The sequence below is a fragment of the Nerophis lumbriciformis genome, linkage group LG01 (assembly GCF_033978685.3).
Source record: "Nerophis lumbriciformis linkage group LG01, RoL_Nlum_v2.1, whole genome shotgun sequence".
Classification (NCBI taxonomy): Eukaryota; Metazoa; Chordata; class Actinopteri; order Syngnathiformes; family Syngnathidae; genus Nerophis; species Nerophis lumbriciformis.
In genome coordinates, this window is record NC_084548.2 from 69,559,343 (window position 1) to 69,584,094 (window position 24,752).

The following is a 24,752-nucleotide window of genomic DNA, read 5'->3' on the forward strand; positions in this document are numbered from 1 at the left end:
GGGGAAAAAACAAAGATGCTAAACTGACAGTTGACAGGTAGAAAACAAAGGTGCTAAACTGACAGTTAAAAGTTAAAAGTTAAAGTACCAATGATTGTCACACACACACTAGGTGTGGCGAGATTATTCTCTGCATTTGACCCATCACCCTTGATCACCCCCTGGGAGGTGAGGGGAGCAGTGGGCAGCAGCGGTGGCCGCGCCAGGGAATCATTTTGGTGATTTAACCCCCAATTCCAACCCTTGATGCTGAGTGCCAAGCAGGGAGGTAATGGGTCCCATTTTTATAGTCTTTGGTATGACTCGGCCGGGGTTTGAACTCACAACCTACCGATCTCAGGGCGGACACTCTAACCACTAGGCCACTGAGTAGTTGACAGGTAGAAAACAAAGATGCTAAACTGACAGTTGACAGGTAGAAAACAAAGATGCTAAACTGACAGTTGACAGGTAGAAAACAAAGATGCTAAACTGACAGTTGACAGGTAGAAAACAAAGATGCTAAACTGACAGTGGACGGGTAGAAAACAAAGATGCTAAACTGACAGTTGACGGGTAGAAAACAAAGATGCTAAACTGACAGTTGACAGGTAGAAAACAGAGAAGCTAAACTGACAAGTTGACAGGTAGAAAACAGAGATGCTAAACTGACAGTTGACAGGTAGAAAACAAAGATGCTCAACTGACAGTTGACAGGTAGAAAACAAAGATGCTAAACTGACAGTTGACAGGTAGAAAACAAAGATGCTAAACTGACAGTTGACAAGTAGAAAACAAAGATGCTAAACCGACAGTTGACAGGTAGAAAACAAAGATGCTAAACTGACAGTTGACAGGTAGAAAACAAAGATGCTAAACTGACAGTTGACAGGTAGAAAACAAAGATGCTAAACTGACAGTTGACGGGTAGAAAACAAAGATGCTAAACCGACAGTTGACAGGTAGAAAACAAAGGTGCTAAACTGACAGTTGACAGGTAGATAACAAAGGTGCTAAACTGACAGTTGACAGGTAGAAAACAAAGATGCTAAACTGACAGTTGACGGGTAGAAAACAAAGATGCTAAACTGACAGTTGACAGGTAGAAAACAAAGATGCTAAACTGACAGTTGACAGGTAGAAAACAAAGATGCTAAACTGACAGTTGACAGGTAGAAAACAAAGATGTTCAGCGGTTTCCTGCTCAAATGAGCGGACTGTTGAAAATAGGAATCGGGGGATTACTTTTCACAAGTAATATTTAACATTAACATACTATTGGTTGTATTTTGTGAAAACAAACCTATGAAATGTTCTATTTTGTCTTCATTATTTTGTCAGAATGCACCAGAATGCTTCATTTGTATGTGAAAATCACAAAGAAATCTTCTGGGGGAGGATGACCCCCCTACAAACTTTCAGCCCCACCTAAAACAAAATTCACCAGCCGCCCCTGATTATGATGCATTCTCATTTTAGGCAAAGTATAAGACAATACTTTCTTAACAGTATAATTGTAACCAGGAATAAGTCTTCAAGTAACAATATTCAAATACTAACATTGTTGGGTAAGACAGAATTAGGTTTTATTCTGAATCCAGTGAAACAGATCGGTGGTTTTAGCTGATATAAAGACTTTCAGGTGTTTATATCATTATCAGTATTTGGCAGACGCTTTTATCCAAAGCTACATACATAAAAAATACATATAAAATAATCACTGCAAACATGATCATTTAAGGGAAGAATGTAATACAAAATATCAATACAAAGTGTCAAGACATAAACTACAGTCTATAAGATATATGGATATCTAATGTATACATACATTGTTTATGTAGGATATACGCATGTTTATATAACCTAATCATATTGTTTCTTCTACTTAAAAAATAGCTGACCCTTCTCTGGGATTATATTCCAAGTTTTGATCTGGGACGTCTGGTCACTTATAGCATATAAAAATATTCTATTACTGTTAAGCAAACTATGAATAATAAAACATGTGTCCTTTATCATAGCTACACGTATGACAAAAAAAGTGGGTGAAAATCAGTGTTATTCAGTGAGGTAAGATGAATTAAATGTTCATTGCTCCTGCCAAATGAATGCACTGAGTGGAGCGGATCACCACTCCAAGATGGCGGCCCCGCGTCTCGTCAGCGCCAGTAGGCAGTAGCAGTCCATGCTGTGTCTACTTATAAGATGTCTATGCTTCTCCCTGTCTGCTCAAAGCTACTTGCTTTGAGCTGGTGGCGCCCTCTAGTGGCGTCCAGGTGCACAGCGCCTACCTGTGGATGGCTTTGATGTGCATCTGCAGGCCGTTGCGACTGGAGGCTCGATGGCCGCACTCCTCGCACACAAACGGCTTCTCGCCGCGATGCTTGGACGCATCGTGCACGCGCAGCTCCGAGCGCGTGAGGAAGGTTTTGGGGCACTGAGGGCACTGGAAGACACGTGGAGTTTGTCATATAGAGGATCTTTGGTTAGGGTTTTTCTCATGATATAGAGGACTGTTGACTAGTGTTTTTGCTGTAACTTCCTAAAGACAGCAGAGGACTCTGGTGATGTATAGAGGATCTTTGACTAGAATTGTTGTCATATAGAGGATCTTTGACTGGAGTTTTTGTCATAATATAGAGGACTGTTGACTAGTATTTTTGCTGTAACTTCCTAAAGACAGCAGAGGACTCTGGTGATGTATAGAGGATCTTTGACTAGAATTTTTGTCATATAGAGGATCTTTGACTGGAGTTTTTGTCATAATATAGAGGACTGTTGACTAGTGTTTTTGCTGTAGCTACCTACTCAGTGGCCTAGTGGTTAGAGTGTCCGTCCTGAGATCGGTAGGTTGGGAGTTCAAATCCCGGCCGAGTCATAACAAAGACTATAAAAATGGGACCCATTACCTCCCTGCTTGGCACTCAGCATCAAGGGTTGGAATTGGGGGTTAAATCACCAAAATGATTCCCGGGCGCGGCCACTGCTGCTGCCCACTGCTCCCCTCACCTCCCAGGGGGTGATCAAGGGTGATGGGTCAAATGCAGAGAATAATTTCGCCACACCTAGTGTGTGTGTGTGACAATCATTGGTACTTTAACTTTAACTTTAAAGACAACAGAGGACTCTGGTGATGCAAAGAAGATCTTTGACTAGAGTTTTTGTCATATAGAGGATCTTTGACTAGTGTTTTTGTCATAATATAGAGGACTGTTGATTAGTGTTTTTGCCGTAGCTTCCTAAAGACAGCAGAGGACTCTGGTGATGTATAGAGGATCTTTGACTGTAATTTTTGTCATATAGAGGATCTTTGACTAGTGTTTTTGTCGTAATATAGAGGACTGTTGATTAGTGTTTTTGCTGTAGCTTCCTAAAGACAGCAGAGGACTCTGGTGATGTATAGAGGATATTTGACTAGAATTTTTGTCATATAGAGGATCTTTGACTAGAATTTTTGTCATATAGAAGATTTTGACTAGTGTTTTTGTCATAATATAGAGGACTGTTTATTAGTGTTTTTGCTGTAGCTTCCTAAAGACAGCAGATGACTCTGGTGATATATAGAGGATCTTTGACTAGTGTTTTAATCAAATAGAGGATCTTTAACTAGTGTTTTTGTCATAACATAGAGGACTGTTGACTCGTGTTTTTGCTGTAGCTTCCTATTAAACAGCAGAGGACTCTGTGTTATATAGAAGATCTTTGACTAGTGTTTTTGCTGTAGCTTCCTAAAGACAGCAGAGGACTCTGGTGATGTATAGAGGATCTTTGACTTTGAATTTTTGTCACATAGAGGATCTTTGACTAGAATTTTTGTCATATAGAAGATCTTTGACTAGTGTTTTTGTCATAATATAGTGGACTGTTGATTAGTGTTTTTGCTGTAGCTTCCTAAAGACAGCAGATGACTCTGGTGATATATAGAGAATCTTTGACTAGTGTTTTTAATCATATAGAGGATCTTTGACTAGTGTTTTTGTCACATAGAGGATCTTTAACTAGTGTTTTTGTCATAATATAGAAGACTGTTGACTCGTGTTTTTGCTGTAGCTTCCTATTAAACAGCAGAGGACTCTGTGTTATATAAAAGATCTTGACTAGTGTTTTTGCTGTAGCTTCCTAAAGACATCAGAGGACTCTGGTGATGTATAGAGGATCTTTGACTAGAATTTTTTTCATATAGAGGATCTTTGACTAGTGTTTTTGTCATAATATAGAAGACTGTTGATTAGTGTTTTTGCTGTAGCTTCCTAAAGACATCAGAGGACTCTGGTGATGTATAGAGGATCTTTGACTAGAATTTTTTTCATATAGAGGATCTTTGACTAGTGTTTTTGTCATAATATAGAAGACTGTTGATTAGTGTTTTTGCTGTAGCTTCCTAAAGACAGCAGAGGACTCTGGTGATGTATAGAGGATCTTTGACTAGAATTTTTGTCATATAGAGGATCTTTGACTAGAATTTTTGTCATATAGAAGATCTTTGACTAGTGTTTTTGTCATAATATAGAGGACTGTTGATTAGTGTTTTTGCTGTAGCTTCCTAAAGACAGCAGATGACTCTGGTGAAATATAGAGGATCTTTGACTAGTGTTTTTAATCATATAGAGGATCTTTAACTAGTGTTTTTGTCATAATATAGAGGACTGTTGACTCGTGTTTTTGCTGTAGCTTCCTATTAAACAGCAGAGGACTCTGTGTTATATAGAAGATCTTTGACTAGTGTTTTTGCTGTAGCTTCTTATAAAACAGCAGAGGGCTCCTGTCAATAAAGAGAATCTTTGACTATAATTTTTGTCACATAGAGGATCTTTGTCTGGAGTTTTTGCAGTACATCCTTGATAACAGCCGATCACTCCTGTCATATAAAGGATCTTTAACTAGTGTTTTGTCATAATATAGAGGATCTTTGACTAGTATTTTTGCTGTGGCTTCCTAAAAACAGCAGAGGGCACCTGTCATTAAAGAGAATCTTTGACTACAATTTTTTTCATATAGAGGATCTTTGTCTGGAGTTTTTGCAGTACCGTACATGCTTGAAAACAGCTCCTGTCATATAGAGGAACTTTAACTAGTATTTTTGTCATAATATAGAGGATCTTTGACTAGTGTTTTTATCATAATATAGATTACTGTTGACCAGTGTTTTTGCTGTAGCTTCCTAAGAACAGCAGAGGACTCTGGTGTTATGTAGAGGATCTTTGAGGTCCACTGGTGGCATCTGTGATTGCCTAAATGGACTCACAGCGTGTGGTTTGGGGTGTCCGTGGACCTTCATCATGTGAGCCGTCAGGTTCTTCTTGTACATGAAGTGTTCTGCACACGTTGAACACTAGAAGACAAAAAGACAACACTAGAAGACAAAAGGACAACACTAGAAGACAAAAGGACAACACTAGAAGACAAAAAGACAACACTAGAAGACAAAAGGACAACACTAGAAGACAAAAGGACAACACTAGAAGACAAAAAGACAACACTAGAAGACAAAAGGACAACACTAGAAGACAAAAAGACAACACTAGAAGACAAAAGGACAACACTAAAAGACAAAAAGACAACACTAGAAGACAAAAGGACAACACTAGAAGACAAAAAGACAACACTAGAAGACAAAAGGACAACACTAAAAGACAAAAGGACAACACTAGAAGACAAAAAGACAACACTAGAAGACAAAAGGACAACACTAGAAGACAAAAGGACAACACTAGCAGACAAAAGGACAACACTGGAAGACAAAGACAACACTGGAAGACAAAGACAACACTGGAACACACAAGGACAACACTAGAACACACAAGGACAACACTAGAACACAAAAGGACAACACTGGAAGACAAAAAGACAACACTAGAACACACAAGGACAACACTAGAACACAAAAGGACAACACTGGAAGACAAAAGGACAACACTAGGAGACAAAGGACAACACTAGAAGACAAAAGGACAACACTAGAAGACAAAAAAACAACACTAGAAGACAAAAAGACAACACTAGCAGACAAAAGGACAACACTGGAAGACAAAAAGACAACACTGGAACACACAAGGACAACACTAGAACACAAAAGGACAACACTAGAAGACAAAAGGACAACACTAGAAGACAAAAAGACAACACTAGAACACAAAAGGACAACACTGGAAGACAAAAGGACAACACTAGAAGACAAAAAGACAACACTAGAAGACAAAAAGACAACACTAGAAGACAAAAAGACAACACTAGAAGACACAGGGACAACACTAGAAGACACAAGGACAACACTAGAAGACAACACCGGAAGACAAAAAGACAACACTAGAAGACACAAGGACAACACTAGAAGACAACACTAGAAGACAAAAAAACAACACTAGAAGACAAAAAGACAACACTAGCAGACAAAAGGACAACACTGGAAGACAAAAAGACAACACTGGAACACACAAGGACAACACTAGAACACAAAAGGACAACACTAGAAGACAAAAGGACAACACTGGAAGACAAAAAGACAACACTAGAACACACAAGGACAACACTAGAAGACAAAAAGACAACACTGGAAGACAAAAGGACAACACTAGAAGACACAGGGACAACACTAGAAGACACAAGGACAACACTAGAACACAAAAGGACAACACTAAAAGACAAAAGGACAACACTGGAAGACAAAAAGACAACACTAGAACACACAAGGACAACACTAGAAGACAAAAAGACAACACTGGAAGACAAAAGGACAACACTAGAAGACAAAAAGACAACACTGGAAGACAAAAGGACAACACTAGAAGACAAAAAGACAACACTGGAAGACAAAAGGACAACACTAGAAGACACAAGGACAACACTAGAAGACAAAAAGACAACACTGGAAAACAAAAGGACAACACTAGAAGACACAAGGACAACACTAGAAGACACAAGGACAACACTAGAAGACAAAAAGACAACACTAGAAGACACAAGGACAACACTAGAAGACACAAGGACAACACTAGAAGACAAAAAGACAACACTAGAACACACAAGGACAACACTAGAAGACAACACCGGAAGACAAAAAGACAACACTAGAAGACACAAGGACAACACTAGAAGACAACACTAGAAGACAAAAGGACAACACTAGAAGACAAAAAGACAACACTAGAAGACAAAAGGACAACACTAGAAGACAAAAAGACAACACTAGAAGACAAAAAGACAACACTAGAAGACAAAAAGACAACACTAGAAGACAAAAGGACAACACTAGAAGACAAAACACACTAGAAGACAAAAGGACAACACTAGAAGACAAAATGACAACACTAGAAGACAAAAGGACAACACTAGAAGACAAAAGGACAACACTAGAAGACAAAAAGACAACACTAGAACACACAAGGACAACACTAGAAGACAAAAAGACAACACTAGAAGACAAAAAGACAACACTAGAAGACAAAAAGACAACACTAGAAGACAAAAGGACAACACTAGAAGACAACACTAGAAGACAAAAGGACAACACTAGAAGACAAAAAGACAACACTAGAAGACAAAAGGACAACACTAGAAGACAAAAAGACAACACTAGAAGACAAAAAGACAACACTAGAAGACAAAAAGACAACACTAGAAGACAAAAGGACAACACTAGAAGACAAAACACACTAGAAGACAAAAGGACAACACTAGAAGACAAAATGACAACACTAGAAGACAAAAAGACAACACTAGAAGACAAAAAGACAACACTAGAAGACAAAAAGACAACACTAGAAGACAAAAAGACAACACTAGAAGACAAAAGGACAACACTAGAAGACAAAACACACTAGAAGACAAAAGGACAACACTAGAAGACAAAAGGACAACACTAGAAGACAAAAAGACAACACTAGAAGACAAAAGGACAACACTAGAAGACAAAAGGACAACACTAGAAGACAAAAAGACAACACTAGAACACACAAGGACAACACTAGAAGACAAAAAGACAACACTAGAAGACAAAAAGACAACACTAGAAGACAAAAAGACAACACTAGAAGACAAAAGGACAACACTAGAAGACAAAAAGTCCAGCAGCACTAAGCGGCGTGACGTCACCTGCACGTACCTTGTAGGGCGTGTGTCCCGTGTGTGACACCACGTGTGCACGCAGCTCCTCTTTGCCTGGAAAGGTGGAGGAGCAGGTGGGACAGGTGTAGGTCTGTGATGCACACCAACACAAACGCATCATCCATCACATTTCAAAGACATGGCTGAAACCTCTCCTTGTAAACCATGTCAATACAAACCCACAACCAGTGAAGTTGTCACGTTGTGTAAATGGTAAATAAAAACAGAATACAATGATTTACTAATCCTTTTCAACTTATATTCAATTGAATATTTAACGTTTGAACTGGTAAACGTTGTTATTTTTTGCAAATATTAGCTCATTTGGAACTTGATGCCGGCAGCATGTTTCAAAAAAGTTGGCAGAAGTGGCAAAAAAGACTGAGAAAGTTGAGGAATGCTCATCAAACACTTATTTGGAACATCCCACAGGTGAACAGGCTAATTGGGAACAGGTGGGTGCCATGATTGGGTATAAAAGTAGATTCCATGAAATGCTCAGTCATTCACAAATAAGGATGGGGCGAGGGTCACCACTTTTGTCAACAAATGCCTGAGCAAATTGTTTAAGAACAACATTTCTCAACCAGCTATTGCAAGGAATTTAGGGATTTCACCCTCTATTGTCTGTAATATCATCAAAAGGTTCAGAGAATCTGGAGAAATCACTGCACGTAAGCAGCTAAGCCCGTGACTTTCGATCCCTCAGGCGGTACTGCATCAAAAAGCGACATCAGTGTGTAAAGGATATCACCACATGGGCTCAGGAACACTTCAGAAACCCACTGTCAGTAACTACAGTTGGTCGCTACATCTGTAAGTGCAAGTTAAAACTCTACTATGCAAAGCGAAAGCCACTTATCAACAACACCCAGAAACGCCGCCGGCTTCGCTGGGCCCGAGCTCTTTTAAGATGGACTGATACAAAGTGGAAAAGTGTTCTGTGGTCTGACGAGACCACATTTCAAATTGTTTTTGGAAACGGTGGACGTCGTGTCCTCCGGACCAAAGAGGAAAAGAACCATCCGGATTGTTCTAGGCACAAAGTGTAAAAGGCAGCATGTGTGATGGTATGGGGGTGTATTAGTGCCCAAGACATGGGTAACTTACACATCTGTGAAGGCGCCATTAATGCTGAAAGGTACATACAGGTTTTGGAGCAACATATGTTGCCATCCAAGCAACGTTACCATGGACGCCCCTGCTTATCTCAGCAAGACGATGCCAAGCCACGTGTTACATCAACGTGGCTTCATAGTAAAAGAGTGCGGGTACTAGACTGGCCTGCCTGTAGTCCAGACCTGTCTCCTATTGGAGGTTGCCAGGAGAACGCTACATTTCGGACTGCATTGGTGGAGGAGGAATTATGGCGTGGGGTTGTTTTCAGGAGTTGGGCTCGGCCGCTTAGTTCCAGTGAAAGGAACTTTTTGAATGCTCCAGGATACCAAAACATTTTGGACAATTCCATGCTCCCAACCTTGTGGGAACAGTTTGGCGTCTTCCTCTTCCAACATGACTGTGCACCAGTGCACAACGCAAGGTCCATAAAGACATGGATGACAAGAGTCTGGTGTGGATGACCTTGACTGGCCTGCACAGAGTCCTGACCTGAACCCAATAGAACACCTTGGGGATGAATTAGAACGGAGACTGAGAGCCAGGACTTCTCCACCAACATCACCAATGCGCTTTTGAAATTATAGACACACTCCGCAACCTTGTGGACAGCCTTCCCAGAAGAGCTGAAGCTGTAATAGCTGCAAAAGGTGGACCGGCATCATTTTGAACCCTATGGGTTAGGAATGGGATGGCACTTCAGGTTCATATGGCCAAATACTTTTAATATAGCGTATAAACGATGTCATCGTCCTCACCTGTGGTGTGGTGCAATGTCTGACCTCATGGATCATCAGATTCTCCTTCCGGAAGTAACGCTTCCCACATTTCTGGCAACCAAAGGGTTTCTCTCCAGTGTGTCGTCTTGGACAAAAAAAACAGCATGAGACTTTAGTTCCACAATGCTAACAACACGGTCTTCTACCTGTTGTGGACTTTGAGGTAGTATTTGCTCTTGAACACTTTGCGGCAGACGGGACACTGCACGGAGTTGCTGGACTCGTCCTCCGCCGCTTCGCCGTCGTCCCCGTTGGTCTCCGGCTGGGAGGCTGCGAGGGACGCGGTCTCGCCGGGACCGGACTGGTGGACGGGAACGTACTCCTCGTCGGAGTCCGGGACGGTTGTGTCAAAGTCCTCACCCGCGTCTGTGTCGTTGGTGTCGCTCGGCTGCTCGCTGGCCTGCAGGTGGCACGGTGTCATTGTGTGTTGTGTCCACATGGTGGCGCTGTGACCTTTTACACATTTTAAAACAGCAGATTGAAATATAACATAAAAGTGCCGTTTTTAGAAATAACTTCCTGTCTGCCAAATCACATGGAGGATCTTTGACTAGCATTTCTACGCTAGATCTTTAAAACTCCTGTCATATAAAGGATCTTTGACTAGTGTTTTTGTCATGGTGGATCCTTGACTAGTACTTATGCCGTATAGAAGATCTTTGAATGGTGTTTTTGCAGTACATCCTTCCAAACACTGTCATGTTACAGAGGATCTTTGACCAGCATTTTTACAGCTCTTTAAATACAGTAGAACCCTCTTGTCAAATAGAGGATCTTTGACGAGTGTTTTTGCAGTACATCCTTAAATACAACAGATCATTCTCATGTTAGAGGATCTTTGACCAGCATTTTTACAGTAGATCTCTAAAAACAGTAGAACCCTCTTGTCATATAGAGGATCTTTGACCAGCATTTTTGTCATTTCGAGGATCTTTACAGTAGATCTTTAAAAACAGTAGAACCTTCTTGTTATAGAGGATCTTTGACTAGTGTTTTTGCAGTACATCCTTAAAAACAACAAATCACTCTCATGTTAGAGGATCTTTGACCAGCATTTTTGTCATTTCGATGATCTTTGACTAGCATCTTTACAGTAGATCTTTAAAAACAGTAGAACCCTCTTGTCATATAGAGGATCTTTGACGAGTGTTTTTGCAGTACATCCTTAAAAACAAATAACTCATGTTAGAGGATCTTTGACCAGCATTTTTGTCATTTCGATGATCTTTGACTAGCATTTTTACAATAGCTCTCTAAAAACAGTAGAACCCTCTTGTCATATAGAGGATCTTTGACCAGCATTTTTGTCATTTCGAGGATCTTTGACTAGCATTTTTACAGTATATCTTAAAAACAGTAGAACCCTCTTGTCATATAGAGGATCTTTGACTAGTGTTTTTGCAGTACATCCTTAAATACAACAGATCACTCATGTTAGAGGATCTTTGACCAGCATTTTTGTCATTTCGATGATCTTTGACTAGAATTTTACAGTAGATCTCTAAAAACAGTAGAACCCTCTTGCCATGTAGGGGATCTTTGACCAGCATTTTTGTCATTTCGAGGATCTTTGACTAGCATTTTTACAGTAGATCTTTAAAAACAGTAGAACCTTCTTGTCATATAGAGGATCTTTGACTATTGTTTTTGCAGTACATCCTTAAATACAACAGATCACTCTCATGTTAGAGAATCTTTGACCAGCATTTTTGTCATTTCAAGGATCTTTGACTAGCATTTTTACAGTAGATCTCTAAAAACAGTAGAACACTCTTGTCATAGAGGATCTTTGACTAGTGTTTTTGCAGTACATTCTTAAAAACAACAGATCACTCTCATGTTAGAGGATCTTTGACTAGCATCTTTACAGTAGATCTTTAAAAACAGTAGAACCCTCTTGTCATATAGAGGATATTTGACTCGTGTTTCTGCAGTACATCCTTAAATACAACAGATCACTCATGTTAGAGGATCTTTGACCAGCATTTTTGTCATTTCGATGATCTTTGACTAGCATTTTCACAGTAGATCTCTAAAAACAGTAGAACCCTCTTGTCATATAGAGGATCTTTGACCAGCATTTTTGTCATTTTGAGGATCTTTGACTAGCATCTTTACAGTAGATCTTTAAAAACAGTAGAACCCTCTTGTCATATAGAGGATCTTTAACTAGGGTTTTTGCAGTACATCCTTAAAAACAACAGATCACTCTCATGTTAGAGGATCTTTGACTAGCATTTTTACAGTAGATCTCTAAAAACAGTAGAACCCTCTTGTCATATAGAGGATCTTTGACCAGCATTTTTGTCATTTTGAGGATCATTGACTAGCATTTTTACAGTAGATCTTTAAAAACAGTAGAACCTTCTTGTCATATAGAGGATCTTTGACTCGTGTTTTTGCAGTACATCCTTAAATACAACAGATCACTCTCATGTTAGAGGATCTTTGACCAGCATTTTTGTCATTTCAAGGATCTTTGACTAGCATTTTTACTGTAGATCTCTAAAAACAGTAGAACCCTCTTGTCATATAGGGGATCTTTGACCAGCATTTTTGTCATTTTGAGGATCATTGACTAGCATTTTTACAGTAGATCTTTAAAAACAGTAGAACCTTCTTGTCATATAGAGGATCTTTGACTTGTGTTTTTGCAGTACATCCTTAAAAACAACAGATCACTCTCATGTTAGAGGATCTTTGACCAGCATTTTTGTCATTTCAATGATCTTTGACTAGCATTTTTACAGTAGATCTCTAAAAACAGTAGAACCCTCTTGTCATATAGAGGATCTTTGACCAGCATTTTTGTCATTTCGAGGATCATTGACTAGCATCTTTACAGTAGATCTTTAAAAACAGTAGAACCCTCTTGTCATATAGTGGATCTTTGACTAGTGTTTTTGCAGTACATCCTTAAAAACAACAGATCACTCTCATGTTAGAGGATCTTTGACCAGCATTTTTGTCATTTCAATGATCTTTGACTAGCATTTTTACAGTGAATCTCTAAAAACAGTAGAACCCTCTTGTCATATAGGGGATCTTTGACCAGCATTTTTGTCATTTCGAGGATCATTGACTAGCATTTTTACAGTAGATTTAAAAACAGTAGAAAATTATTGTCATATAGAGGATCTTTGACTAGTGTTTTTGCAGTACATCCTTATACAACAGATCACTCTCATGTTAGAGGATCTTTGACCAGCATTTTTGTCATTTCAAGGATCTTTGACTAGCATTTTTACAGTAGATCTTTAAAAACAGTAGAACCCTCTTGTCATATAGAGGATCTTTGACTGGTGTTTTTGCAGTACATCCTTAAATACAACAGATCACTCATGTTAGAGGATCTTTGACCAGCATTTTTGTCATTTCGAGGATCTTTGACTTGCATTTTTACATTAGATCTTTAAAAACCGTAAAACCCTCTTGTCATATAGAGGATCCTTGACAAGCATTTCTACGGTAGATCTTTAAAACTCCTGTCATATAAAGGATCTTTGACTAGTGTTTTTGTCATGGTGGATCCTTGACTAGTACTTATGCCATGTAGAAGATCTTTGACTGGTGTTTTTGCAGTACATCCTTACAAACAACAGATCTCTCTCATGTTACAGAGGATCTTTGACCAGCATTTTTGTCATTTTGAGGATTTTTGACTAGCATTTTTACAGTAGATATTTAAAAACAGTAGAACCCTCTTGTCATATAGAGGATCTTTGACTAGTGTTTTTGCAGTACATCCTTTAAAACAACATATAGCTCTCATGTTACAGAGGATATTTGACCAGCATTTTTGTCATTTTGAGGCTCTCTGACTAGCATTTTTACAGTAGATCTTTAAAAACAGTAGAACTTTCTTGTCGTATAGAGGATCTTTGACTAGTGTTTTTGCAGTAGATTCTTAACAGCAGAGGGCTTTTGTCATTTAGATGATCTTTGACTAGCATTTCTGCAGTAGCTCTTTAAAAAACAGCAGAACTCTCTTGTCATATAAAGGATCTTTGGCTAGTGTTTTGTCATTGAGGATCTTTGACAAGTACTTATGTCATAGAGAGGATTTATGACTCGTGTGTTTGCAGTAGATTTCTTAAATTGTCGTCATTTAGAGGATTGTTGACGGCTGTTTTTGTTGTATAGATGATCTTTGACTTGTGTGTTTGCAGTACACCCTTAAAAATAGCAGATCACTACTGTTACACAGAGAATCTTTGACTAGCATTTTTACAGAAGACCTTTAAAAACAACAGAACTCTCTTGGCATATAGATGAACAATTAATGAGACATTGCGATAAAGTTTTATTACGAGAATATACTCATGTATTGTAAAAAAAGTAAATGAAAAAAATATATTTTAAAAAGTCAAAACATAAGAATTGTTTTTTTTTCCAGAATAGGATTGTAAATTTACAAGACTTTTGTCATAAAATTACAAGACAACTAACGATAATTCTTCAAAGTCGTAATTTAATGAGACATCGCGATAAAAAATTGTTTTACGAGAATATACTCATGTATTGTAAAAATATATTTTAAAAAGTCAAAACATAAGAATTTTTTTTTCTTCCAGAATAGGATTGTAAATTTACAAGGCTTTTGTCATTAAATTACAAGAAAACTAACGATAATTCTTCAAAGTCGTAATTTAATGAGACATTGCGATAAAAAGTTGTATTACGAGAATATACTCATGTATTGTAAAAATATATTTTAAAAAGTCAAAACCTAAGAATTTTTTTTTCTTCCAGAATAGGATTGTAAATTTACAAGACTCCTGTCATTAAATTACAAGAAAACTAACGATAATTCTTCAAAGTCGTAATTTAATGAGACATCGCGATAAAAAGTTGTATTACGAGAATATACTCATGTATTGTAAAAAAGTAAATGAAAAAAATATATTTTAAGAAGTCAAAACATAAGGATTTCTTTTCCCGGAATAGGATTGTAAATTTACAAGACTTTTGTCATAAAATTACAAGAAAACTAACGATAATTCTTCAAAGTCGTAATTTAATGAGACATTATGATAAAAAGTTGTATTACGAGAATATACTTCATGTATTGTAAAAATATATTTTAAAAAGTCAAAACATAAGAATTTTTTTTCCCGGAATAGGATTGTAAATTTACAAGACTTTTGTCATAAAATTACAAGAAAACTAACGATAATTCTTCAAAGTCGTAATTTAATGAGACATCGCGATAAAAAGTTGTATTACGAGAATATACTCATGTATTGTAAAAATATATTTTAAAAAGTCAAAACATAAGAATTTTTTTTCTTCCACAATAGGATTGTAAATTTACAAGACTTTTGTCATAAAATTACAAAAAAACTAATGATAATTCTTCAAAGTCGTAATTTAATGAGACATCGCGATAAAAAGTTGTATTACGAGAATATACTCATGTATTGTAAAAAAGTAAATGAAAAATATATATTTTAAGAAGTCAAAACATCAGAATTTTTTTTCCCAGAATAGGATTGTAAATTTACAAGACTTTTGTCATTAAATTACAAGAAAACTAACGATAATTCTTCAAAGTCGTAATTTAATGAGACATTGCGATAAAAAGTTGCATTACGAGAATATACTCATGTATTGTAAAAATATATTTTAAAAAGTCAAAACATAAGAATTTTTTTTTCTTCCAGAATAGGATTGTAAATTTACAAGACTTTTATCATAAAATTACAAGAAAACTAACGATAATTCTTCAAAGTCGTAATTTAATGAGACATTGCGATAAAATGTTGTATTACGAGAATATACTCATGTATTGTAAAAACATATTTTAAAAAGTCAAAACATAAGAATTTTTTTTTCTTCCAGAATAGGATTGTAAATTTACAAGACTCTTGTCATTAAATTACAAGAAAACTGACGATAATTCTTCAAAGTCGTAATTTAATGAGACATCGCGATAAAAAGTTGTATTACGAGAATATACTCATGTATTGTAAAAAAGTAAATGAAAAAAATATATTTTAAGAAGTCAAAACATAAGGATTTCTTTTCCCGGAATAGGATTGTAAATTTACAAGACTTTTGTCATAAAATTACAAGAAAACTAACGATAATTCTTCAAAGTCGTAATTTAATGAGACATTATGATAAAAAGTTGTATTACGAGAATATACTTCATGTATTGTAAAAATATATTTTAAAAAGTCAAAACATAAGAATTTTTTTTCCCGGAATAGGATTGTAAATTTACAAGACTTTTGTCATAAAATTACAAGAAAACTAACGATAATTCTTCAAAGTCGTAATTTAATGAGACATCGCGATAAAAAGTTGTATTACGAGAATATACTCATGTATTGTAAAAATATATTTTAAAAAGTCAAAACATAAGAATTTTTTTTCTTCCACAATAGGATTGTAAATTTACAAGACTTTTGTCATAAAATTACAAAAAAACTAATGATAATTCTTCAAAGTCGTAATTTAATGAGACATCGCGATAAAAAGTTGTATTACGAGAATATACTCATGTATTGTAAAAAAGTAAATGAAAAATATATATTTTAAGAAGTCAAAACATCAGAATTTTTTTTCCCAGAATAGGATTGTAAATTTACAAGACTTTTGTCATTAAATTACAAGAAAACTAACGATAATTCTTCAAAGTCGTAATTTAATGAGACATTGCGATAAAAAGTTGCATTACGAGAATATACTCATGTATTGTAAAAATATATTTTAAAAAGTCAAAACATAAGAATTTTTTTTTCTTCCAGAATAGGATTGTAAATTTACAAGACTTTTATCATAAAATTACAAGAAAACTAACGATAATTCTTCAAAGTCGTAATTTAATGAGACATTGCGATAAAATGTTGTATTACGAGAATATACTCATGTATTGTAAAAACATATTTTAAAAAGTCAAAACATAAGAATTTTTTTTTCTTCCAGAATAGGATTGTAAATTTACAAGACTCTTGTCATTAAATTACAAGAAAACTGACGATAATTCTTCAAAGTCGTAATTTAATGAGACATCGCGATAAAAAGTTGTATTACGAGAATATACTCATGTATTGTAAAAAAGTAAATGAAAAAAATATATTTTAAGAAGTCAAAACATAAGGATTTCTTTTCCCGGAATAGGATTGTAAATTTACAAGACTTTTGTCATAAAATTACAAGAAAACTAACGATAATTCTTCAAAGTCGTAATTTAATGAGACATTATGATAAAAAGTTGTATTACGAGAATATACTTCATGTATTGTAAAAATATATTTTAAAAAGTCAAAACATAAGAATTTTTTTTCCCGGAATAGGATTGTAAATTTACAAGACTTTTGTCATAAAATTACAAGAAAACTAACGATAATTCTTCAAAGTCGTAATTTAATGAGACATTATGATAAAAAGTTGTATTACGAGAATATACTTCATGTATTGTAAAAATATATTTTAAAAAGTCAAAACATAAGAATTTTTTTTCCCGGAATAGGATTGTAAATTTACAAGACTTTTGTCATAAAATTACAAGAAAACTAACGATAATTCTTCAAAGTCGTAATTTAATGAGACATCGCGATAAAAAGTTGTATTACGAGAATATACTCATGTATTGTAAAAATATATTTTAAAAAGTCAAAACATAAGAATTTTTTTTCTTCCACAATAGGATTGTAAATTTACAAGACTTTTGTCATAAAATTACAAAAAAACTAATGATAATTCTTCAAAGTCGTAATTTAATGAGACATCGCGATAAAAAGTTGTATTACGAGAATATACTCATGTATTGTAAAAAAGTAAATGAAAAATATATATTTTAAGAAGTCAAAACATCAGAATTTTTTTTCCCAGAATAGGATTGTAAATTTACAAGACTTTTGTCATTAAATTACAAGAAAACTAACGATAATTCTTCAAAGTCGTAATTTAATGAGACATTGCGATAAAAAGTTGCATTACGAGAATATACTCATGTATTGTAAAAATATATTTTAAAAAGTCAAAACATAAGAATTTTTTTTTCTTCCAGAATAGGATTGTAAATTTACAAGACTTTTATCATAAAATTACAAGAAAACTAACGATAATTCTTCAAAGTCGTAATTTAATGAGACATTGCGATAAAATGTTATATTACGAGAATATACTCATGTATTGTAAAAACATATTTTAAAAAGTCAAAACATAAGAATTTTTTTTTCTTCCAGAATAGGATTGTAAATTTACAAGACTCTTGTCATTAAATTACAAGAAAACTGACGATAATTCTTCAAAGTCGTAATTTAATGAGACATCGCGATAAAAAGTTGTATTACGAGAATATACTCATGTATTGTAAAAAAGTAAATGAAAAAAATATATTTTAAGAAGTCAAAACATAAGGATTTCTTTTCCCGGAATAGGATTGTAAATTTACAAGACTTTTGTCATAAAATTACAAGAAAACTAACGATAATTCTTCAAAGTCGTAATTTAATGAGACATTATGATAAAAAGTTGTATTACGAGAATATACTTCATGTATTGTAAAAATATATTTTAAAAAGTCAAAACATAAGAATTTTTTTTCCCGGAATAGGATTGTAAATTTACAAGACTTTTGTCATAAAATTACAAGAAAACTAACGATAATTCTTCAAAGTCGTAATTTAATGAGACATCGCGATAAAAAGTTGTATTACGAGAATATACTCATGTATTGTAAAAATATATTTTAAAAAGTCAAAACATAAGAATTTTTTTTCTTCCACAATAGGATTGTAAATTTACAAGACTTTTGTCATAAAATTACAAAAAAACTAATGATAATTCTTCAAAGTCGTAATTTAATGAGACATCGCGATAAAAAGTTGTATTACGAGAATATACTCATGTATTGTAAAAAAGTAAATGAAAAATATATATTTTAAGAAGTCAAAACATCAGAATTTTTTTTCCCAGAATAGGATTGTAAATTTACAAGACTTTTGTCATTAAATTACAAGAAAACTAACGATAATTCTTCAAAGTCGTAATTTAATGAGACATTGCGATAAAAAGTTGCATTACGAGAATATACTCATGTATTGTAAAAATATATTTTAAAAAGTCAAAACATAAGAATTTTTTTTCCCGGAATAGGGTTGTAAATTTACAAGACTTTTGTCATTAAATTACAAGAAAACTAACGATAATTCTTCAAAGTCGTAATTTAATGAGACATTGCGATAAAAAGTTGTATTACGAGAATATACCCATGTATTGTAAAAACATATTTTAAAAAGTCAAAACATAAGAATTGTTTTTTCTTCCAGAATAGGATTGTAAATTTACAAGACTTTTGTCATTAAATTACAAGAAAACTAACGATAATTCTTCAAAGTCGTAATTTAATGAGACATTGCGATAAAAAGTTGCATTACGAGAATATACTCATGTATTGTAAAAATATATTTTAAAAAGTCAAAACATAAGAATTTTTTTTTCTTCCAGAATAGGATTGTAAATTTACAAGACTCTTGTCATTAAATTACAAGAAAACTAAGGATAATTATTCTAAATCGTAATTTAATGAAACTCATAATCCGTAACATTACGTAGAAAAAAAGACAAGTTTACTTAACAAGAAAACACGAAGAGCATAAATACCTTTCGTAATGTTATGACAAATCTCTCAAAATTCCAATTTTATTCATGTGAAATATTTTTTTGTACGTTACGACTTTCTTAATGTTTATATTTTTCTAATACTCTTGTATAATTAAACATGTTTTTATCGTATTATGACACAAGTCTCATTAAGTTACAACTTTTCTTCGAAGAATTATGCTTGTTTTTTTTTTCCGTAATGTCATTCATGTGAAATATTTTTTAATGTTATGACTTGAAAATTACATTAATAAATTCCCTTTTTTGTAGTACAATATTTTGTATGCTTGTATAAAAAAAATAAAAAATGGTAATAGGTGATTTCTTATAAAATTGAAAATGATAATTTGCTAGGCAGCTTTTGGCGAAGACTTCCTACCAAACAGGCGTGTTGTGTTGAAATGATGTCTTTGATGCACTTACCTGACTCTCACCCGTCGTCTGCTCAGCGATGTCGTGGCAAAAAGTAGGCGGGGCTCCATCGTCCTCGTCCGCCATCAGCCGTCTGGGACCTTTGACCACTCGACCGGAGCGGGTGGTGGCGAGCGCGTTCACGCTTCCTGCGAGCGCGTCCGAGCCGCACTCCTCTTTGGCGCTCGTCGCCGTTTTATCTTCCAAAAAGACGTCCGTCTCCGTCTTTCTCGGCCTGCCTCGCCCCCGCTTGAGAGGAGCGTCCGCGGGCGTGTCGCGGAATCGCTGACACAGCGCCAGCGCCTCGGGGACGCACAGGCTGTCCGCCGCGCTCTGCACCTTGTCCAGGACGCCGGGGTCCAGCTTGAGTTGTCCCGTGTAGACAAAGTCCAGCAGCACCTCCAGGCCCTCGCCGCAGCACTCCTGGAGGCTCAGCTCTTTGGCGGCGGACATGTCGGCGCCCTGGAAGGCGCGGCTGAAGCAGGCGAGGACGCCGCGGTGGGCGGCGTAGATGGCGCCGTCCGACACTTTCAGCAGGGTGTCGCAGAAACTCCCTGCCGCCCTCTGCTGGTTCAAGGTGGACAGGACACGCTGGGCGTGCGTGGCAGCGCGCATTTCTACTGAAACAAATGCACTTTTTTTTTTTATATTACCTCAACATATGTTTACATATTAACACAGGGGGTATCAAACACAGCGCAGTTATGGTTGTCGCTTTTAACAATGAGTAATATATGTATATACATGTATATATGTGTATATATATATATATATATATATATATATATATATATATATATATATATATATATACATATATATATATATATATATATATATATATATATATATACATATATATATATATATATATATATATATATATGTAATGTGTATATATATATATATATATATATATATATATATATATATACACATGTATATATATATATATATGTAATGTGTATATATATATATATATATATATATATATATATATATACACACATGTATGTATATATATATATATATATATATATATATATATACAGTATAAACATAAATATTTTATATATATATATATATATATATTTGTTTTTATATATATATATATATATATATTTTATAATATATATATATATATAAAAATGTATATATATATATACACACACATACATACATATATACCGGTATATGTATATATATACAGTATATATAAATATTATATATATATATATATATATTTGTTTTTTATATATATATATATATATATATATACATACATACATTTATATATATATTTATATATTATATGTATATATATATATATTTAAATATATATAATACATTAACAATATATATTTTTTTTTTTTACATAAGCTGCAAAAAAAATATTTACATTTTACTTTAAAAACTGGCAGCTCAGTCACCAGAAATTTACAGTAAAAGCAGTGTTTTAACAACAAAAACAAAAATTTAACAAATGTAAAAACAATACCACTGTTTTTAGCGGGAAAAATCAAGCAACGGAGCTGCCAGTTTAGTTTAGTTTTTACCATAAAACCCTGCTGTTTTAATGTTTGTTTTTTAATGTTTTAGTGTTAGAATTTTACAGTAAAAGCAGTGGGTTGTTTTTTTTACAGCATATAAAAAAATGTTATGTAAAAACAATACCACTGTTTTTAGCGGGAAAAATCAAGCAACGGAGCTGCCAGTTTAGTTTAGTTTTTACCATAAAACCCTGCTGTTTTAATGTTTGTTTTTCAATGTTTTAGTGTTAGAATTTTACAGTAAAAGCAGTGGGTTTTTTTTTTACAGCATATAAAAAATGTTATGTAAAACAATACCACTGTTTTTAGCGGGAAAAATCAAGCAACAGAGCTGCCAGTTTAGTTTAGTTTTTACCATAAAACCCTGCTCTTAATGTTTTTTTTAATGTTTTAGTGTTAGAATTTTACAGTAAAAGCAGTGGGTTTTTTTTTACAGCATATACAATTTTTTAATAAATGTAAAAACAATACCATTGTTTTTAGCGGGAAAAATCAAGCAAAGGAGCTGCCAGTTTAGTTTAGTTTTTACCATAAAACCCTGCTGTTTTAATGTTTGTTTTTCAATGTTTTAGTGTTAGAATTTTACAGTAAAAGCAGTGGGTTTTTTTTTTACAGCATATAAAAAATGTTATGTAAAAACAATACCACTGTTTTTAGCGGGAAAAATCAAGCAACAGAGCTGCCAGTTTAGTTTAGTTTTTACCATAAAACCCTGCTCTTAATGTTTTTTTTAATGTTTTAGTGTTAGAATTTTACAGTAAAAGCAGTGGGGTTTTTTTTTACAGCATATACAATTTTTTAATAAATGTAAAAACAATACCATTGTTTTTAGCGGGAAAAATCAAGCAACGGAGCTGCCAGTTTAGTTTAGTTTTTACCATAAAACCCTGCTGTTTTAATGTTGTTTTTTAATGTTTTAGTGTTAGAATTTTACAGTGAAAGCAGTTGTTTTTTTTTACAGCTTATAAAAAAATGAAATAAATGTAAAAACAATACCACTGTTTTTAGCGGGAAAAGATCAAGCAACGGAGCTGCCAGTTTAGTTTAGTTTTTACCGTAAAATCTTTCTGTGAGTAATATGAATATATATATATACATACATAAAATACATTAACAATATATTTTTTTTACATAAGCTGCAAAAAAAAAATATTTACATTTTACTTTAAAAACTGGCAGCTCAGTCACCAGAATTTGACAGTAAAAGCAGTGTTTGTTTTTACAGCATATAAAATGTTTTAATAAATGTAAAAACAATACCACTGTTTTTAGCAGGAAAAATCAAGCAACAGAGCTGCCGGTTTAGTTTAGTATTTACCGTAAAATCTTGCAGTTTTAATGTTTTTTGTTTGTTTGTTTTTTAATGTTTTAGTGTATATGGAAAATCAAGCAACAAAGCAGCCAGTTTAGTTTAGACCGTAAAATCTTGCTGTTTTAATGTTTATTTTTTAATGTTTTAGTGTATATGGAAAAAAACAGTTCCAAAGTTGATTTTATGGTTAAAAACTCTAAAAGTCTCGGGCATGTCCGACCGGTAGGAGGCCACGGGGAAGACTATGTCTCCCGGCTGGCCTGGGAACGCCTTGGGATCCCCCCGGGAGGAGCTGGACGAAGTGGCTGGGGAGAGGGAAGTATGGGCTTCCCTGCTTAGGCTGCTGCCCCCGCGACCCGACCTCGGATAAGTCGAAGAAGATGGATGGAACTCAAGTCAGCGGAATTTGACCGTAAAATCTATTGTCAATTTTACATTCTACAATTTGATTTGTTTTGAAATCAGAAGTCATGCAGATATTTAAGTACAGTATTTTATCTTTATTTTAACAAACAATATTTTTGGAATACATGATAATATATTTACATTTTTATAACACTGCATTTTAAAAGATATGCAATTGCATGCAGCACATGCTTTTTTAATGTCAAAAGGGAAAAAACTAATAATTTAGTAAGAAAAGATTAAGCATTTTATTAACGTATATTATTTCCAGGCTTTCAAGGGCCACATAAAATAATACGCTGGGCCAAATTTGGCCCCTAGCCTTGAGTTTGACACCTGTGTATTAACAGTATATATATATATTTTTTTTTTAATGGCTGTCCAGTGGGATACATATTGGTTGTCTTTGACCGAGCATTTCTACAGACGTGCTTACTAAATTGTCAAAAATAATATTCAGTAGTATAATACAATATTTCCAACCAGAAACATAACTCTCAAAACCAGTGCCTCCATGGAAATGCCCCCCTCTACCTCAAAGAACTACTCACCCCCAAATCCTCCACACGACAGGCTAACCTCCTCCAACCTCCGAGGACAAAGCTACGAACTATGGGAGATCGGGCTTTCTGCTCCGCCGCTCCCAATCTGTGGAACGCTCTCCCTGACCACCTGAGGGCACCACAGACTGTGGATGCTTTTAAAATTGTTTACTTATTTTGTATTATCTTTTTATTTTTCTAATACACTGTAGCACTTTGAGGTTGTTTACTCAATGTAAAGTGCTTTTTACAAATAAAATCTATTATTATTATTCTCTGCCATGTTTGTTTACTCGGGACAGAGTTTTACGACAGGCTGTTTACGGCACGGGCTAGGGAAAGGGAGCGCCTGATATGCTCACCTGGCCTCACCCACGCACAGCACAATCTTGTTAGGTCATACATTTTCATGGTTATCGGTGTTATGACGTAATTCCTCATATCAGCCTAATATTTATCGTACATTTCCATTATATAGATACAACAATTAATGGGGAACCTCGACGTTTATTTCGTAGCATGCATTTTTCAAGACGCTCCCTTAGCTATTATGGCGCGCAGCAGCCGCTTTTTAAAAGCTCTACGAACACGGACGAAACCTTAATGTTGACTTGTAACTACGTATAAGCTACGCGGTAACACTCAAAACAACAACGACGGCGTTATTTACTGGAAGGGAGCAAAACTAGCTCCATTTACCTTCTTTTCCTTCTTGTCGGCTCGCAACTGTAACCGGAAGAGGAAGTGACGTCACGACAGGCCGAACTCCGGAATGGAAATGACGGATTTAGTAGTTGTACCACAGTAGCAATACTCACAGAAAAATATAATTTTTTAAAAGCGGCACGGTAACACCTAACGCGGCAATGACGGTGTACTTTGCTGAAAGAGAGCAAAACTAGCTCCATTTACCTTATTTTCCTTCTTGTCGGCTCGTAAC

General features: G+C 34.9%; 1 protein-coding gene across 3 annotated transcripts in view; it reads right to left on the reverse strand.

The window, feature by feature from the left end:
- Positions 1–24,752, reverse strand: part of zbtb48 (zinc finger and BTB domain containing 48) — a 29,532-nt gene extending 4,780 nt beyond the window's left edge. Inside the window, exons 1-7 of one of the 3 annotated variants that reach the window (XM_061925118.1) lie at positions 24,725–24,752; positions 20,016–20,620; positions 10,124–10,377; positions 9,957–10,062; positions 8,081–8,173; positions 5,225–5,311; positions 2,271–2,425 (exon numbers count right to left, since the gene is read on the reverse strand). In XM_061925118.1, the coding sequence (XP_061781102.1) occupies positions 2,271–2,425; positions 5,225–5,311; positions 8,081–8,173; positions 9,957–10,062; positions 10,124–10,377; positions 20,016–20,618 (1,298 nt within the window). In that variant the 5' untranslated portion in view covers positions 20,619–20,620; positions 24,725–24,752. Of the gene's footprint in view, positions 1–2,270; positions 2,426–5,224; positions 5,312–8,080; positions 8,174–9,956; positions 10,063–10,123; positions 10,378–20,015; positions 20,624–24,511; positions 24,591–24,724 lie in introns of those variants that run through there. The other 2 variants (XM_061925099.1, XM_061925109.1) reach the window with 2 other exon arrangements.